This window comes from Oncorhynchus clarkii, chromosome 6, assembly GCF_045791955.1.
Source record: "Oncorhynchus clarkii lewisi isolate Uvic-CL-2024 chromosome 6, UVic_Ocla_1.0, whole genome shotgun sequence".
Taxonomy (NCBI): domain Eukaryota; kingdom Metazoa; phylum Chordata; class Actinopteri; order Salmoniformes; family Salmonidae; genus Oncorhynchus; species Oncorhynchus clarkii.
In genome coordinates, this window is record NC_092152.1 from 18547373 (window position 1) to 18566139 (window position 18767).

The 18767-nt window shown below is 43.7% G+C and overlaps 1 protein-coding gene across 7 annotated transcripts in view; it reads right to left on the reverse strand.

Moving 5' to 3' along the window:
- The window catches only part of LOC139410699 (ATP/GTP binding carboxypeptidase 1), a 53476-nt gene that overhangs the window by 13368 nt on the left and 21341 nt on the right, over positions 1–18767 (reverse strand). For 4 of the 7 annotated variants that reach the window (XM_071156112.1, XM_071156111.1, XM_071156110.1 and 1 more), the window contains 16 exons: positions 14127–14194; positions 11695–11758; positions 11053–11199; positions 10797–10928; positions 10518–10611; positions 10396–10433; positions 9988–10190; positions 9656–9833; positions 8701–8789; positions 6230–6346; positions 5242–5867; positions 5042–5125; positions 4877–4963; positions 2935–3083; positions 2700–2787; positions 640–784 (listed from right to left, as the gene is read on the reverse strand). In XM_071156112.1, coding sequence (XP_071012213.1) covers positions 640–784; positions 2700–2787; positions 2935–3083; positions 4877–4963; positions 5042–5125; positions 5242–5867; positions 6230–6346; positions 8701–8789; positions 9656–9833; positions 9988–10190; positions 10396–10433; positions 10518–10611; positions 10797–10928; positions 11053–11199; positions 11695–11758; positions 14127–14194 — 2309 coding nt within the window. Of the gene's footprint in view, positions 1–639; positions 785–2699; positions 2788–2934; positions 3084–4876; positions 4964–5041; positions 5144–5241; positions 5868–6229; positions 6347–8700; positions 8790–9501; positions 9541–9655; positions 9834–9987; positions 10191–10395; positions 10434–10517; positions 10612–10796; positions 10929–11052; positions 11200–11694; positions 11759–14126; positions 14195–18767 lie in introns of all 7 variants that reach the window. The other 3 variants (XM_071156109.1, XM_071156114.1, XM_071156115.1) reach the window with 2 other exon arrangements.

Here is an 18767-nt window from a genome sequence, read left to right on the forward strand (position 1 = left end):
CTTTAGAGTAGTGATATACAGTACCTTTAGAGTAGAGTAGGTGTAGTGGTATACAGTACCTTTAGAGTAGGTGTAGTGGTATACAGTACCTTTAGAGTAGGTGTAGTGGTATACAGTACCTTTAGAGTAGAGTAGGTGTAGTGGTATACAGTACCTTTAGAGTAGAGTAGGTGTAGTGGTATACAGTACCTTTAGAGTAGGTGTAGTGGTATACAGTACCTTTAGAGTAGGTGTAGTGGTATACAGTACCTTTAGAGTAGGTGTAGGTGTAGTGGTATACAGTACCTTTAAATTAAAGTAGGTGTAGTGGTATACAGTACCTGTGGAGTAGTGTAGGTGTAGTGGTATACAGTACCTGTGGAGTCGAGTAGGTGTAGTGGTATACAGTACCTTTAGAGTAGGTGTAGTGGTATACAGTACCTTTAGAGTCGAGTAGGTGTAAGGGTAGTGGTATACAGTACCTTTAGAGTAGAGTAGGTGTAAGGGTATACAGTACCTTTAGAGTAGGTGTAAGGGTAGTGATATACAGTACCTTTAGAGTAGGTGTAAGGGTAGTGATATACAGTACCTTTACAGTAGGTGTAAGGGTAGTGATATACAGTACCTTTAGAGTAGAGTAGGTGTAGTGGTATACAGTACCTTTAGAGTCGAGTAGGTGTAAGGGTAGTGGTAAGCGAAGTAGCAGACATCGTCCTTGTGGTTGAAGGTCATGCTGAAGGTCATGGTGTAGTAGGACTTCCCCTTCTGACCACCTGCTGCTATCGAGCTCCTAGAGAAGTGGTTTCTAGGTAAAAGGATGTTGAGAAGTTCACAAAAGCTTGATACAATAACATACAGAAACACATTCACATGACACCAGTATCTACGGAAGTGACCAACAAGTAACCTATTTCATGGCCCTGTTCAAAAACGTAACTACAAAATGCACCCTTCCTTCCTCGCTTCCTTGAGGTAAGCACAGACCTAAACTAGCAAAAAAAGAAACATCCTCTCACTGTCAACTGCGTTTATTTTCAGCAAACTTAACATGTGTAAATATTTGTATGAACATAACAAGATTCAACAACTGAGACATAAACTGAACAAGTTCCACAGACATGTGATTAACAGAAATTGAATAATGTGTCCCTGAACAAAGGGGGGTCAAAATCAAAAGTAACAGTAAGTATCTGATGTGGCCACCAGCTGCATTAAGTACTGCAGTGCATCTCCTCCTCATGGACAGCACCAGAATTGCCAGGTCTTGCTGTGAGATGTTACCCTACTCTTACACCAAGGCACCTGCAAGCCCCCAGACATTTCTGGGGGGAATGGCCCTAACCCTCACCCTCCAATCCAACAGGTCCCAGACGTGCTCAATGGAATTGAGATCCGGCATTGTCATGCTGGAGGGTCATGTCAGGATAAGCCTGCAGGAAGGGTAACACATGAGGGAGGAGGATGTCTTCCCTGTAACGCAAAGCGTTGAGATTGCCTGCAATGACAACAAGCTCAGTCCGATGATGCTGTGACACACCTCCCCAGACCATGACGGACCCTCCACCCCCAAATCGATCCCGCTCCAGAGTACAGGCCTCGGTGTAACACTCATTCCTTCGACGATAAACGCGAATCTGACCATCATCAATGGTGAGACAAAAGCGCGACTCGCCGGTGAAGAGCACTTATTGCCAGTCCTGTCTGGTCCAACGACGGTGGGTTTGTGCCCATAGGCGATGTTGCCGGAGATGTCTGGTGAGGACCTGCCTACTACAGGCCTACAAGCCCTCAGTCCAGCCTCTCTCAGCCTATTGCGGACAGTCTGAGCAATGATGAAGGGATTGTGCATTCCTGGTGTAACACGGGCAGTTGTTGTTGCCATCCTGTACCTGTCCCGCAGGTGTGATGTTCAGATATACCGATCCTGTGCAGGTGTTGTTACACGTGGTCTGCCACTGCGAGGACAATCAGCTGTCCGTCCTGTCTCCCTGTAGCACCGTCGCATCCTGTACCTGTCCCGCAGGGGTGATGTTCGGATGTACCGATCCTGTGCAGGTGTCGTTACACGTGGTCTGCCACTGCGAGGACGATCAGCTGTCCGTCCTGTCTCCCTGTAGCACCATCTTAGGCGTTTCACAGTACGAACATTGCAATATATTGCCCTGGCCACAGCTGCAGTCCTCATGCCTCCTTGCAGCATGCCTAAAGCATGTTCACGCAGATGAGCAGGGAACCTGGGCATCTTTCAGGGTTTTTCAGAGTCAGTAGAAAGGCCTCTTTAGTGTCCTAAGTTTACATAACTGTGACCTTAATTGCCTACCGTCTGTAAGCTGTTAGTGTCTTAACGACCGTTCCACAGGAGCATGTTCATTCATTGTTTATGGTTCATTGAACAAGCATGGGAAACAGTGTTTAAACCTTTTACAATGAAGATCTGTGAAGTTATTTGGATTTTTACGAATGATCTTTGAAAGACAGGGTCCTGAAAAACGGACGTTTCTTTTTTTGCTGAGTTTATAAGTGAAAGCAAAGTTACAGCCCTATTACTTTCACCACACTAATCAATTTAGATCTGGGGTTACTTCAAGGTACAGGTCGGAAGGATGCATTTCTAAAGTATTGGAACGGGGCTCATTTCTCCTGACAGGTACACTACTTGTCCGGTGGGCTGTGGGATTACTGCCTCTGCTGGCGGGGTGAGGGAGGACAGTCACACCTACTTGTAGTAACATATGTCTGTTCCGGTGCGAACCCAACGGGGCCTGCCGCTAATGGCCTCCTGTACAGAGTACATTAGAACCTGCATACCTGAAGACAGTACCAAGGAGACGTTAATACCATACACACAGAAAACTGAACTAGCATTTCTTTCGAAAACACAGAAGCTTTGCCAAACATCATTGACTAAATAATGCAACAAAAATGACCAAGTCAGTGAGTCAGTCAGTCACTTACCGTAGTTGAACTGGCTGTTTGACTTTTCACAGTTGATGATGTTGAAGCGATAGGGGGCTCCCACGCGCATGCCGCTCACCTCAAAGTAGAACCACTGGTGGTAGTGGTTACTGTTGATGTCGGAGTTTAGGACCAGGTCGTACTCAAACCTGGAACACACACAGATCACATCAGCTCAACCTTTACGCAAACCAAATGGCCCATACATGTGGGCAAAGACGATTGAATACAACAACTACTACTTTTTTTTTACATTTAATTAACTCTTTACAGTTGTGGGAATTGGCCTATATGGACAGGGCAAAATTAAGAAATATGAGAAGCATATGCATAACCATGGTAGCAATTGAAAAGGAACAGTTTGGAGACCGTGGGAAAATGATTAGACCAAAGGTGAGTACACAACAGTTCACCTGACAAGACTGAATCCAAATACTACACTGTTGATTTTATGTGCATTTTACATTTACTGTACTTTACCGCATTTGTTGATAACGAAATCTGAAAATACTCTGGATACATTCAGTAACATGATAAGAATATTTCTGGATAATGTAGGGTAGGTGCAACATGAGACAAAACAATGACAAGGGTTTAAGTGAGAGGAGTAACTTGTCTCTCCAAGTGGACACACACTTCTCCAACGTGTACACAGTTCTGCACTTATGACTGAAAGAGTCTTCAACTATACAGTACTATTATTATACCATTATACTTTAAAAACATTTAAACTTCAAGCAGTAAAATGGCTCTTTGGCTAGCTTTTGCTACAGCCTATATCAATGAGGGTTAGCATTCTAGCTAACAACTGCAGCATCCAAAATAATTATTTTGCAAAGACCACAAACAAATATAATCTAAGTGACTGTTCAAGCAAGAATTAAAACATCACTGTAAGCATATGAGAAACCCCCAAAAGTTATTTAGTTTAGAAGTAATAAAAACATAGATCTAGGCGATGTTGAATGGGCGCAGCTGGCGATGGCTTTCTTACAGCCTCCAAGAGTGGCGGGTATCTGTACCTGACGTCAGTGGGTCGTGTACTGGAAAAGGGTCTATTGCCAACATGACTAGCTAAATTACAAAATATAATATTACAGTTTTAGGCTTTCGCAAGGTAATTCAGAGAAACAGATCATTTTAGTGTGAATAGAAAGGAGTCATGCTTAAATGATCTAAATGTTGAAAGTGTGTGTGCGACGGAAAGAAACAAAATGTGTAGTTTCAGGCCATGTGGAGGAAAGGGATGCGGGCTGGAGATGGGGGTGTGAGCAGGTGGATCTGGGAAGGGGTGATATTGGGGATGCTTGTGTACATCTGTATGTAGTCGTTTGTATGTGGATGCTTTGAATTGTAAAAAATGATCACACCCAAAAAAGAAAGGAGTCCTGATTGCATTCAGGTGCGAGTGCCACAGCAAATCTTCTTCACAATAAAAAACATAGACTCATTCTGTTCAGAACAACCCAGTGTATGACGCCATGTTGTCTTGTAACTGTACATCAAATACAGTGATCATAAACATTGACACTGTATAGGACATTAGTTTTATGAGACGGAAATGAGAAGAGCATATTTGGACTCATGGGTGTTTGGCTTGCGTCTCATCTTTCAAAATACATAGTCATCTTAATTTACAGCATTTCCCCTCTCTTTGACAACAAAAAATTAGCAAAGGTTTCCCAATTAGCATGAGTGATCAGAGAATCATCTTGTCGCGCTCGTTGCTCAAGTTCAGAATGGCTGTCATTGAAAACCCACACTGTGAAGAGCAGAGCCAGAGCTCTGGAAACCCTAGACCCCAGTGTAATGACAGCCACTACGTTCAAACTTATTAGTGTCCAAATCTGCCATTTTGAACCCGTATACAGGTATGACTAAACTACATTTTTTATTTTTTTATTTTATCCCAGTTTATGTAACAATGGGACACAACACTCACTTTCTGACTTGAACTGCTTTCCTCAGGTTGCCAGACTCAAACTGAGAGTTGAACTTCAGAGATTCACCGCCGTCAACCACTGGACAACTGAAACACACAGGGCCCACACCGTGAGACACACACACACACACACACACAATTCCCTGGACGGACGATGGTGCTCACCTCTGTATGTCCAAGTCGTAGACCACCTTATCCAGGATGTCGTTGGGGTGGATCAGCCTTTCAATGTCCTGGAAGATCTTAGTCCTGAAGGGGGGCAGAGGACTGAGTGACATCATCACCATCACACAACAGTAGCAGTAAGACAACGGGGGGGGATGGGGCAGTCATATAGATCCTAGATCAGTGTCTAGGGGTCTCACCTCTGCACGCCGTAGACCCTCTCCAGGATGTGTTCTCGGGAGGTGGGCGCCACGTGGCCAAAGTAGTCTGGGTAGGCCACCTCAGAAAACTGTGGCACAGAGCTTGTGCTCTTCACCATCTCCACGTACAGGTCAGGGTCGTGGAGTGGCAGGAGCAAGGCCGTGTCTGGCACATGCAGCACTCCCTCCTCGCTGCTCTCCTCCTCCTCAGCCCAGTCCTCAGCTAACATCTCCTCACCTTCTCCCCCCAGTCGGGCAGCCACACCCCCAGCCAGTATTGGGGGCTGTCTATTGTGCTTGTTGCCCCCTCCTTCTCCACCCTGAGGTCCAGCCCCATCCAGGGCCACCCGCTCCAGTCCCTGCACCAGCTCCTGCTCCAGCCCCGCCCCAGGGTGGGGTCGGCTGTGGGTGTGGTCACCGCAGCCATCTTGGTCCTTGGTGATGTTGATGGTGTCAAGGTCCAGGGCAGAGACTGGGGCCGGATGGGGGCACTCCCCCTGAAGGGGGGCAGCAGTGGGGTTTTTCGGGGGCAGGGCCTGGGCGGTGGGAACGATGATTGGGCGGTGAGACTTGGGAGCTTCTGGGGTGGCCGTCACACCTTTCTTTGGGTTGTCAAATTTAAACACCTGCATAGACACAAAGGAAATTGGACTTCAGGCAGCTTTCTGATCACTTACCACAGTGTGGTCCCCAGGTTAAAAACACACTTCTGTAACTTTTAAGATGGAATGTTGAAAATGTGGGGGGCAGGTAGCCTCGAGGTTAGCGCGTTGGGCAAGGAACCAAAAGGTCACTGGTTCAATACCCAATTGCTTCAGGGGCACTGGACAATGGGGTCACTGGCCATGACCCCACTCCCTGCAGGTGTCTCAGGGTGAGTTGCAAGAAACATTTCCATTACACACTAGTACAAGTGTATACCGGAAATATGAAAACATCCCCCAAAATACTATTATTAAACCAAAGACACAAAGGTGTACTGCATTACCTGGAAATCCTCTGAGAGCTCCATAAAGAATCTCTCATAGATCTTCAGCTCTTCAAACGGCCTGCTATGGGTCTCTTTGGGTCTTAGTTTATTGATGTCCGTTTCTATGTCATCATTCTGCAGAGGGGAAAACATCATCATCAAACACCTGAAAAAGCAGGAACAGGATCCCAATAGAAAACCCTGTATTAGATTGTTTTTACTTCAACCAGAGAGAGAGAGAGAGAGAGAGAGAAGAGAGACAACCCACAGACAGGCAGAGAGAGAGAGAGAGAGAGAGAAGAGAGACAACCCACAGACAGGCAGAGAGAGAGAGAGAAGAGAGACAACCCACAGACAGGCAGAGAGAGAGAGAGAGAGAGAAGAGAGACAACCCACAGACAGGCAGAGAGAGAGAGAGAAGAGAGACAACCCACAGACAGGCAGAGAGAGAGAGAGAGAGAGAAGAGAGACAACCCACAGACAGGCAGAGAGAGAGAGAGAAGAGAGACAACCCACAGACAGGCAGAGAGAGAGAGAGCGAGACAACCCACAGACAGGCAGAGAGAGAAGAGAGAGAGAAGAGAGACAACCCACATACAGGCAGAGAGAGAGAGAGAGAGAAGAGAGACAACCCACAGACAGGCAGAGAGAGAGAGAGAGAGAGAGAGAAGAGAGAGAGAGACAACCCACAGACAGGCAGATACAGTGCCGTGCGAAAGTATTCGGCCCCCTTGAACTTTGCGACCTTTTGCCACATTTCAGGCTTCAAACATAAAGATATAAAACTGTATTTTTTTGTAAAGAATCAACAACAAGTGGGACACAATCATGAAGTGGAACAACATTTATTGGATATTTCAAACTTTTTTAACAAATCAAAAAATGAAAAATTGAGTGTGCAAAATTATTCAGCCCCTTTACTTTCAGTGCAGCAAACTCTCTCCAGAAGTTCAGTGAGGATCTCTGAATGATCCAATGTTTACCTAAATGACTAATGATGATAAATACAATCCACCTGTGTGTAATCAAGTCTCCGTATAAATGCACCTGCACTGTGATAGTCTCAGAGGTCCGTTAAAAGCGCAGAGAGCATCATGAAGAACAAGGAACACACCAGGCAGGTCCGAGATACTGTTGTGAAGAAGTTTAAAGCCGGATTTGGATACAAAAAGATTTCCCAAGCTTTAAACATCCCAAGGAGCACTGTGCAAGCGATAATATTGAAATGGAAGGAGTATCAGACCACTGCAAATCTACCAAGACCTGGCCGTCCCTCTAAACTTTCAGCTCATACAAGGAGAAGACTGATCAGAGATGCAGCCAAGAGGCCCATGATCACTCTGGATGAACTGCAGAGATCTACAGCTGAGGTGGGAGACTCTGTCCATAGGACAACAATCAGTCGTATATTGCACAAATCTGGCCTTTATGGAAGAGTGGCAAGAAGAAAGCCATTTCTTAAAGATATCCATAAAAAGTGTAGTTTAAAGTTTGCCACAAGCCACCTGGGAGACACACCAAACATGTGGAAGAAGGTGATCGATCTGGTCAGATGAAACCAAAATTGAACTTTTTGGCAACAATGCAAAACGTTATGTTTGGCGTAAAAGCAACACAGCTGAACACACCATCCCCACTGTCAAACATGGTGGTGGCAGCATCATGGTTTGGGCCTGCTTTTCTTCAGCAGGGACAGGGAAGATGGTTAAAATTGATGGGAAGATGGATGGAGCCAAATACAGGACCATTCTGGAAGAAAACCTGATGGAGTCTGCAAAAGACCTGAGACTGGGACGGAGATTTGTCTTCCAACAAGACAATGATCCAAAACATAAAGCAAAATCTACAATGGAATGGTTCAAAAATAAACATATCCAGGTGTTAGAATGGCCAAGTCAAAGTCCAGACCTGAATCCAATCGAGAATCTGTGGAAAGAACTGAAAACTGCTGTTCACAAATGCTCTCCATCCAACCTCACTGAGCTCGAGCTGTTTTGCAAGGAGGAATGTGAAAAAATGTCAGTCTCTCGATGTGCAAAACTGATAGAGACATACCCCAAGCGACTTACAGCTGTAATCGCAGCAAAAGGTGGCGCTACAAAGTATTAACTTAAGGGGGCTGAATAATTTTGCACGCCCAATTTTTCAGTTTTTGATTTGTTAAAAAAGTTTGAAATATCCAATAAATGTCGTTCCACTTCATGATTGTGTCCCACTTGTTGTTGATTCTTCACAAAAAAATACAGTTTTATATCTTTATGTTTGAAGCCTGAAATGTGGCAAAAGGTCGCAAAGTTCAAGGGGGCCGAATACTTTTGCAAGGCACTGTGTAGAGAGAGCAGCTGTGGTTGTGGTCAGTATATATGTTTGCATATTACGTCTGTCAGTCTGGTCACTGCAGTGTAACCTTTTGTAATCTTGTGGTCATTCTGCGGTCAGTCAAACAAGGTGCGGTTTAAATTAAAAGGCTGTGGTCATGGTCACTGTACCCCAGCGTGGTGGTCCTCCACCTCGTTCTCCATGTCGTTCTCGGCCTCTGCTTCCTCATTATTGTCGCTCTCGTCCACCACATCATCCACTGGCAAGCACACACAGGGAAACAGGCAGGGTTAGCATCAATTCCATTTCTAATCAGCGGTTAGAACCGCTTAACTTGCTTTTTTTTCACGGTTATTTTGTGTGTTAATGCCTTAACGTTCAGAAAAGTAACACGATCAATATGATTCCCTTTGTAATTTTTGTTAATTGCAAATGTACATGATCATGTACATTTGCAATTAACAAAAATTACAAAGGGAATCATATTGATCGTGTTACTTTCCAGGAAGTAAAACATACATTATAGTTTACTTTCAGTTTACTTCCTGAATTGAGCCCAAGATTAAGGCGTAACAGGTTACAGGGGGTAGCGTTTCCAAAAAACAAAGACAATCTTAAGTCCATTTGTAAGCAAAGGATGAACAATGATCAATGCTTAGTTAAATAAAAGGTTAAATAAAATGTTAAAATGCTAAAGATGATATTTATGATTTCTGATTGGTTGGTTGGATTGTGCACTAGAGAAAGGTGACTGAGAATAAGTAGCCAGGAGTGAGATGAGAGAGAGCTGGTGTCTTGATTGGCTTGTTGAGTGAGGTGACGTCAATGAACAACTAAGTAGTGTGAAAGTTCACGAGTTACAGATCCTTGATGTAAGACAGGGTGTATTATACTGTTAGCAGTGTGACAGACTGAGGAGTGTGAGAGTCAGTAGTGGTTAGTCTGCTGCTATTTATTGTGACAAGTCTTACCCCATGGGGGCTTGGTGTAGAACTGGTAAATGGGTCCTCCTGAAATGGACGTGTGGAGCGTGAGAGTTAACTGTGTGCAATGACCATTGGGGTGATTTAAGTGGCTCGCAAGTATTGTGAGTGTAGAATGGGTGTGTCTGTGTGTGAGCCTCACTCCCCAGTGGCTGGTTGTAGAGCTGAGCGACTGGCCCTCCTGCAGGTACATGAAGCAGCTGGTGGTGGAAGACACTCTTGATGGTGGGCAGAGGGAGGCGGTTCTTGGGGAAGCACTTCCTCATGATGAGGCTGGAGGTATTGATCAGAGGGTCCAGAGTCCTCACTGACAGGCACTCCTAAAAACAACACATCACCATCATTAATATTCACCACCATAATCATCCGTTTTGGTGTAATGTAAAAGGTGAGACAGCATTGGGGATAAAGCTAGGAACATAGAGGGTGGCTGAGACTGAGCTCAGGTTTTGGTAATGTTGTCACCCTACTCACAGTGGAGGTGTTATAGAGGATCCTCATCCCGTCAGCGTCGATGAAGGCCTTGCGGCCCAGTTTGATGTTGGTAATGTTCTTCAGGCAGCTCAGGATGCCCTTGCGGATGAGTATGTGGCGGTGGCGCGTGTCGTTGCGGTGCCAATCCTGATAGATGTACAGCAGGACGGGCACATGGACCACCGCCCGCTGGGCGTTCGTCTCTGAGGGATGGAGAGAAGAAGGAATGAGGAAGTGGGCGAGGGAAGGATGTAAGGAGAGACGGGGAGGGAGGGGAGAAGGATGGAGAGAGAGAGAGACTGGTTGATAATAGCCACTGACAATAGCACTGTTATTGAAGAACCATGACAGGACATTGTTCTAAACACTGCAGAGCGAGAGAACGGGGGAAGAGAGAGAGACACTTACTGGATTTGAGCAAGGCCCCCAGTGTGTCCAGGGATACTCTGTTGAGTAAAAGACAGCCAGAGAAGGGTCAAAAACAGCAGCACCCACACCATTCATCCTCAACACATACACACGCCACTTACTTCAGCAGACTGGTGTTTTTTTTGCTGTAGGGTCCAATGATTTTGAACATGAGCTCCACCACTCCATTCTTCCCCAGGGACACAGCATTCACAGCTGAAGGCAGACAAACCTCAATGCCCTCAACAAAACCACCAGAAAGTAGTTGGCTGTAGTTGAAGTCATACTACAATAGGCTGGGTTTGGAACTGTCAGATGTATGGTTCCTATGGCAACAGCAGGTTGTGTTAGTAACTGTCAGTCAGATGTATGGTTCCTACAGTATGTAAGGTCAGACTCACTGTTGGAGGAGTAGACCTGTAGAACCAGCAGACAGGGCAGCAGCAGTTTGTAGTTCTGCAGGTTTTGTTTGAGCAGGTTCACAGTGACGTTCAGAGCTCCGTTCAGACGGGCTTTCACACCAAACTTCCTGTCTGGAGAAAGACAGACGTGAAGGGGTGTACATGCTAAGATTGGTATGGATTTAGTTTATGGTAGAAGTTTGAATGACAATGTTGGGGCTCCTGGTACAGCGATAGAGTACCTTAACATACATACCTTTTGGTCCAACCTTGGCCAGGACTGAGTGGAGCTGCAGCATGACCTCCTCACTAGGGGGAGACTCTTTACTGGCACTGATGACCAGCTGCAGCAAGATGCCTGTGCCACCCTTGGACACAAACACACCAATCCTGCGACCCCCACCTGGGACAGAGAGAGACACACACACAAACACCTATTACTACAGCCTCCACAAATTGATCATTCACCATTTACATTTTTTTAAGTCAAATGATCCCCATCAGTTTCCACAAAACCAACCTATCAGTTCAGCTGTTATTGAGCAGAGTTCACACAAACCATGTGAGAAAATCTAGTCTGATCTCAACTGGATTCCATTGGTCTGGCAGTGTGACCGGGGAAAAAAAGATAACAAACAAAATCCTGTTCACATTTTTTTGAAAGATTCTTGATCAGTCTCAGATTTTGTGAACAGTTTCCAAATTTCTATAACTTGACAATCTACACCAGTTGAAATGAGTCTACATTTTCTTAGATGGTCTGCGTGAAAACAAAACCTACCCAATCAAAGAACTGTTTCCACCCAAGACAATTGACACTTGTCAAATCAGAGATCAGGACACTCAAACAAAACACCGTTTGCCCCCATTATCCAATTACAGAGCGGTTACCACTTACCCACGGTTAACAGCTCATTCAGAATGTACAAAATGTTCAGGATAGATTGCAGATCCTGTGTGTTCTATCAAAAACAGAAAGCATGCTGGGTATTACCAACACACTCAATAACACGTGAGCATGGACAAAGACATTTGTATGTGCACACACAGACAGACACACAACCATTCATGCACACACCACCAAATCTACACATACACACAAACCTTCTCACTTAGGTTTCAGTCTCTACAAATAGTACAAAATCTACAAAATGGCTTTTCCTCAACTCATAAATTGATCTGTCAACAAGTGGTATATAAAGACATAGGGAGATATAACTAGACGGGGAGATTTAGAAGCCATTGCCAAAACCAAGTGTGTGCTATGTAAACTGCATCTCGGGAGGACAATTATTTCCAATACTTTTAGGATACCATGACGTTGATAGTAGGGCTGGGCGATATGGGCAAAATATTATATCATGGTATTTTTTTTAAAAAATGGACGGTATGACGGTATTTTTAGTTTTTGAATAATAAAAGTTATACATTTGCTTTATGAGTAGTGAGTGATCCTAGGGTGGCGACACATACATTCTAAGTGATATCAATGAGTCTTTCTCCATTCTGATTGTTATATACTGTTCAATTCAACTTCAACCAAAACAAATTACAGCACTTTTATAATTTCTGCATTTCCTGCATTCAATTGCAGTGGTGGAAAAATACCCAATTGTCATACTTGAGTAAAAATAAAGATACGTTAATAGAAAATGACTCAAGTAAAAGTCAGCCAGTAAAATACTACTTGAGTAAAAGTATAAAAGTATTTGGCTTTAAATATACTTAAGTATCAAAAGTAAAAGTATAAATAATTTCAAATTCCTTATATTAAGCAAACCAGACGGCACAATGTTCTTGTTTTTTAAATTTACGGATAGCCAGGCGCACACTCCAACACTAAGACATAATTTACAAACAACGCATTTGTGTTTAGTGAGTCCTCAGAGGCAGTAGATGACCAGGGATGTTCTGTTGACAAGTGCGTGAATTGGACCATTTTCCTGTCCCGCTAAGCATTCAAAATGTAATGAGTACTTTTAGGTGTCAGGAGAAATGGTCCAAATCATGTAAAAAGTACAGTATTTTCTTTAGGAATGTAGTGAAGTAAATGTTGGCAAAAATAAAAAATAGTAAAGTACAGATACCAAAAAAAACTACTGAAGTAAAAAATACTTTCAAGTACTATTTAAGTACTTTACACCACTACTCAATTGAGATAACTTTCACACTGCCACGTAGGGCTGCACTATATAGGCAAATAATCTAGGACTTATTTTTAACCAAATGTTGCAATTGCAATTTGACTTGTGAATTAGGGCAAAAATATTGGAATCATGGAAATAGAATGACTATTTTGAATACAGTGTCGTTTGAATACAGGCACTTTGAATACAGTGTCATTTGAGACAATTAATTCAAATGCCAGGGAAGAGTAATTGTGACATGGTAGGAACTAAAGTGTTGATAAGTGTTTCCTAGGGGACCCTATAAGCTTTGGCTATATTGCAAGTTCTCTTATCTACTTCATGTAGCTAACATATTCTTGCTTTGCATATTCCTCTTTGATTTAGAAGATACTGTTGCACAAACAACATGCTGATTTAGGTCTACACTATCACTGGTATTATCAGGCTGTATTAGCTTGCTACGTTTGCTCTTACTCAGTATATTTATTAGCTAGCTAGCTATTAGCATTAGCGGCTATCAATTAGCGTCTCACAAGATTTAGGGCAACATGCTATGAAAAGACAAACTAGCTGTTTGCTGATGTAAGAAACACAAACTAATAGTGTCATTATAGAACCCTAGTGGATTTATATGAAGAAGCTAAGTGAAAGCAGCATTGTTGTCATCAACATTGTTGCATGTGCTGCATTGACCATGCAGACTGAACACAAGTGCCTTGTGGTTGAGAAACATCAAATGGACTCCTTGAGTGACAGGGGACGTGGCTAGGTCTGTGTGGTTAGTAGAGCGGAGAAAGATGACTCAAGTAGCGAAATAAACTATAAAAATTGACATTAAACATGGTGTATCACATTTAACAAACCAAACATTCAAATACCGTTACAGAAGGTAAAGTAAAAACCCATACCGCCCAGCCCTAAATGATAGTTATTGTTATAACACTACTGAACCAAGCTGTACAGTACTGGCCTGGTTACGCATCCACCATACTTGCTGGACAAGTGCTAAAAAAGGCAAACTGAAAAGAAAATAGCAACGCCAGCACAATATTCCTTGTTATGAATGTGTTAGTCTCCTTATTCCCTCTCCTTATTATGTTGTGGTATTGTACAGTAGCGGAATATGGAGTTAAATTAGTGACATGTGAGCTCAATGTTTGGCACTAACTTAACTCTATAGTGGAATGTGGCGGGAACTCACCTCCAAAGTCGCCAGGATAACCTCCATGCCACTGGAGCCCTTGGACACGATCTCCTTCCGTGTCTTCTCTGTAACACAAACAGGGACCTTAGTTACATTACATTTCCCTCCACTATGTTAGCGCTTACAAATAGGCTACTGTAGTACAAATAATCAATCATCATCATCATGCTGGCCTTTTTACCATGCCATTTCTTAATCAAATATCAGAATTCATGTGAAAGTGAGTAGTAGTGTATAAGCAAAGATAAAAAATAACATTCAGTGCCATCGGTGCATAATTCAGACCCCTTTACTTTTACCACATTTTATTATGTTTCAGTCTTAAAATGACAGCCTTAAAATAGTTTTTCCCCCCTCATCAATCTACACACAAGACCCCATAATGTCAAAGCAAGAAAAGGTTTTTAGAAATTTGTGCAAAAAAAAAAAAAACTGAAATAGACCCTTTACTCAGTACTTTGTTGAAGCACCTCTGGCGTCAAAATGATCACAAGAAAGGTGAGCAAAAATCCCAGAACCACACGGGGGGACCTAGTGAATGACCTGCAGAGAGCTGGGACCAAAGTAACAAAGCCTACCATCAGCAAGGGCATTGAAGATGATTTATTACGTTTGCAATTGCAACAAATAATCTGCTCAGACCCCAACCAAGGATCATCAAAAGTCGTGCTATAAATTCACAGACAACACAAAGATTCCTTGATGTCCTTCCAGATTCCCTCTGTCTACCCAAGGACGCCAGAGGACAAAAATCAGTTAACCACCTAACTGAGGAACTCAATTTAACCTTGCGCAATACCCTAGATGCAGTTGCACCCCTAAAAACTAAAAACATTTCTCATAAGAAACTAGCTCCCTGGTACACAGAAAATACCCGAGCTCTGAAGCAAGCTTCCAGAAAATTGGAACGGAAATGGCGCCACACCAAACTGGAAGTCTTCCGACTAGCTTGGAAAGACAGTACTGTGCAGTACCGAAGAGCCCTTACTGCTGCTCGATCATCCTATTTTTCTAACTTAATTGAGGAAAATAAGAACAATCCGAAATTCCTTTTTGATACTGTCGCAAAGCTAACTAAAAAGCAGCATTCCCCAAGAGAGGATGACTTTCCCTTTAGCAGTGATAAATTCATGAACTTCTTTGAGGAAAATATTATGATTATTAGAAAGCAAATTACGGACTCCTCCTTAAATCTGCGTATTCCTTCAAAGCTCAGTTGTCCTGAGTCTGCACAACTCTGCCAGGACCTAGGATCAAGAGACACTCAAGTGTTTTAGTACTATATCTCTTGACACAATGATGAAAATAATCATGGCCTCTAAACCTTCAAGCTGCATACTGGACCCTATTCCAACTAAACTACTGAAAGAGCTGCTTCCTGTGCTTGGCCCTCCTATGTTGAACATAATAAATGGCTCTCTATCCACCGGATGTGTACCAAACTCACTAAAAGTGGCAGTAATAAAGCCTCTCTTGAAAAAGTCAAACCTTGACCCAGAAAATATAAAAAACTATCGGCCTATATCGAATCTTCCATTCCTCTCAAACATTTTAGAAAAGGCTGTTGCGCAACAACTCACTGCCTTCCTGAAGACAAACAATGTATACGAAATGCTTCAGTCTGGTTTTAGACCCCATCATAGCACTGAGACGGCACTTGTGAAGGTGGTAAATTACATTTTAATGGCATCGGACCGAGGCTCTGCATCTGTCCTCGTGCTCCTAGACCTTAGTGCTGCTTTTGATACCATCGATCACCACATTCTTTTGGAGAGATTGGAAACCCAAATTGGTCTACACGGACAAGGCCTGGTTTAGATCTTATCTGTCGGAAAGATATCAGTTTGTCTCTGTGAATGGTTTGTCCTCTGACAAATCAACTGTAAATTCGGTGTTCCTCAAGGTTCCGTTTTAGGACCACTATTGTTTTCACTATATATTTTACCTCTTGGGGATGTTATTCGAAATCATAATGTTAACTTTCACTGCTATGCGGATGACACACAGCTGTACATTTCAATGAAACATGGTGAAGCCCCAAAATTGCCCTTGCTAGAAGAATGTGTTTCAGACATAAGGAAGTGGATGGCTGCAAACTTTCTACTTTTAAACTCGGACAAAACAGAGATGCTTGTTCTAGGTCCCAATAAACAAAGAGATCTTCTGTTGAATCTGACAATTAATCTTAATGGTTGTACAGTCGTCTCAAATAAAACTGTGAAGGACCTCGGCGTTACTCTGGACCCTGATCTCTCTTTTGAAGAACATATCAAGACCATTTCAAGGACAGCTTTTTTCCATCTACGGTAACATTGAAAAAATCAGAAACTTTCTGTCCAAAAATGATGCAGAAAAATTAATCCATGCTTTTGTCACTTCTAGGTTAGACTATTGCAATGCTCTACTTTCTGGCTACCCGGATAAAGCACTAAATAAAACTTCAGTTAGTGCTAAATACGGCTGCTAGAATCCTGACTAGAACCAAAAAATTTGATCATATTACTCCAGTGCTAGCCTCTCTACACTGGCTTCCTGTCAAAGCAAGGGCTGATTTCAAGGTTTTACTGCTAACCTACAAAGCATTACATGGGCTTGCTCCTACCTATCTCTCTGATTTGGTCCTGCCGTACATACCTACACGTACGCTACGGTCACAAGAAGCAGGCCTCCTAATTGTCCCTAGAATTTCTAAGCAAACAGCTGGAGGCAGGGCTTTCTCCTATAGAGCTCCATTTTTATGGAATGGTCTTCCTACCCATGTGAGACGCAAACTCGGTCTCAACCTTTAAGTCTTTACTGAAGACTCATCTCTTCAGTGGGTCATATGATTGAGTGTAGTCTGGCCCAGGAGTGTGAACGGAAAGGCTCTGGAGCAACGAACCGCCCTTGCTGTCTCTGCCTGGCCGGTTCCCCTCTTTCCACTGGGATTCTCTGCCTCTAACCCTGTTACAGGGGCTGAGTCACTGGCTTACTGGGGCTCTCTCATGCCGTCCCTGGAGAGGGTGTGTCACCTGAGTGGGTTGATTCACTGATGTGGTCATCCTGTCTGGGTTGGCGCCCCCCCCCTTGGGTTGTGCCGTGGCGGAGGTCTTTGTGGGCTATACTCAGCCTTGTCTCAGGATGGTAAGTTGGTGGTTGAAGATATCCCTCTAGTGGTGTGGGGGCTGTGCTTTGGCAAAGTGGGTGGGGTTATATCCTTCCTGTTTGGCCCTGTCCGGGGGTGTCCTCGGATGGGGCCACAGTGTCTCCTGACCCCTCCTGTCTCAGCCTCCAGTATTTATGCTGCAGTAGTTTATGTGTCGGGGGGCTAGGGTCAGTTTGTTATATCTGGAGTACTTCTCCTGTCCTATTCGGTGTCCTGTGTGAATCTAAGTGTGCGTTCTCTAATTCTCTCCTTCTCTCTTTCTCTCTCTCGGAGGACCTGAGCCCTAGGACCATGCCGCAGGACTACCTGACATGATGACTCCTTGCTGTCCCCAGTCCACCTGGCCGTGCTGCTGCTCCAGTTTCAACTGTTCTGCCTTATTATTATTCAACCATGCTGGTCATTTATGAACATTTGAACATCTTGGCCATGTTCTGTTATAATCTCCACCCGGCACAGCCAGAAGAGGACTGGCTATCCCACATATGCTCTCTCTAATTCTCTCTTTCTTTCTCTCTCTCGGAGGACCTGAGCCCTAGGACCATGCCCCAGGAATACCTGACATGATGACTCCTTGCTGTCCCCAGTCCACCTGACTGTGCTGCTGCTCCAGTTTCAACTCTTCTGCCTTATTATTGTTCGACCATGCTGGTCATTTATGAACATTTGAACATCTTGACCATGTTCTGTTATAATCTCCACCCGGCACAGCCAGAAGAGGACTGGCCACCCCACATAGCCTGGTTCCTCTCTAGGTTTCTTCCTAGGTTTTGGCCTTTCTAGGGAGTTTTTCCTAGCCACCGTGCTTCTACACCTGCATTGCTTGCTGTTTGGGGTTTTAGGCTGGGTTTCTGTACAGCACTTTGAGATATCAGCTGATGTACGAAGGGCTATATAAATAAATTTGATTTTGATTTGAAGATGAAACGTGGCTGGGTCTTTCAGCATGACAATGATCCCAAACACACCGCCCGGGCAACGAAGGAGTAGCTTCGTAAGAAGCATTTCAAGGTCCTGGAGTAGCCTAGCCAGTCTCCAGATCTCAACCCCATAGAAAATCTTTGGAGGGAGTTGAAAGTCTGTGTTGCCCAGCAACAGCCCCAAAACATCACTGCTCTAGAGGAGATCTGCATGGAGGAATGGGCCAAAATACCAGCAACAGTGTGTGAAAACCTTGTGAAGACTTACAGAAAACGTTTGACCTCTGTCATTGCCAACAAAGGGTATATAACAAAGTATTGAGATAAACTTTTGTTATTGACCAAATACTTATTTTCCACCATAATTTGCAAATAATGTGATTTTCTGGATTTTTTTCTCATTTTGTCTGTCATAGTTGAAGTGTACCTATGATGAAAATTACAGGCCTATCTCATATTTTTAAGTGGGAGAACTTGCACAATTGGTGGCTGACTAAATACTTTTTTGCCCCACTGTATGCATAGTCACTAACTATACATTCATGTACATACAACATAAATTAGCCCAACTAA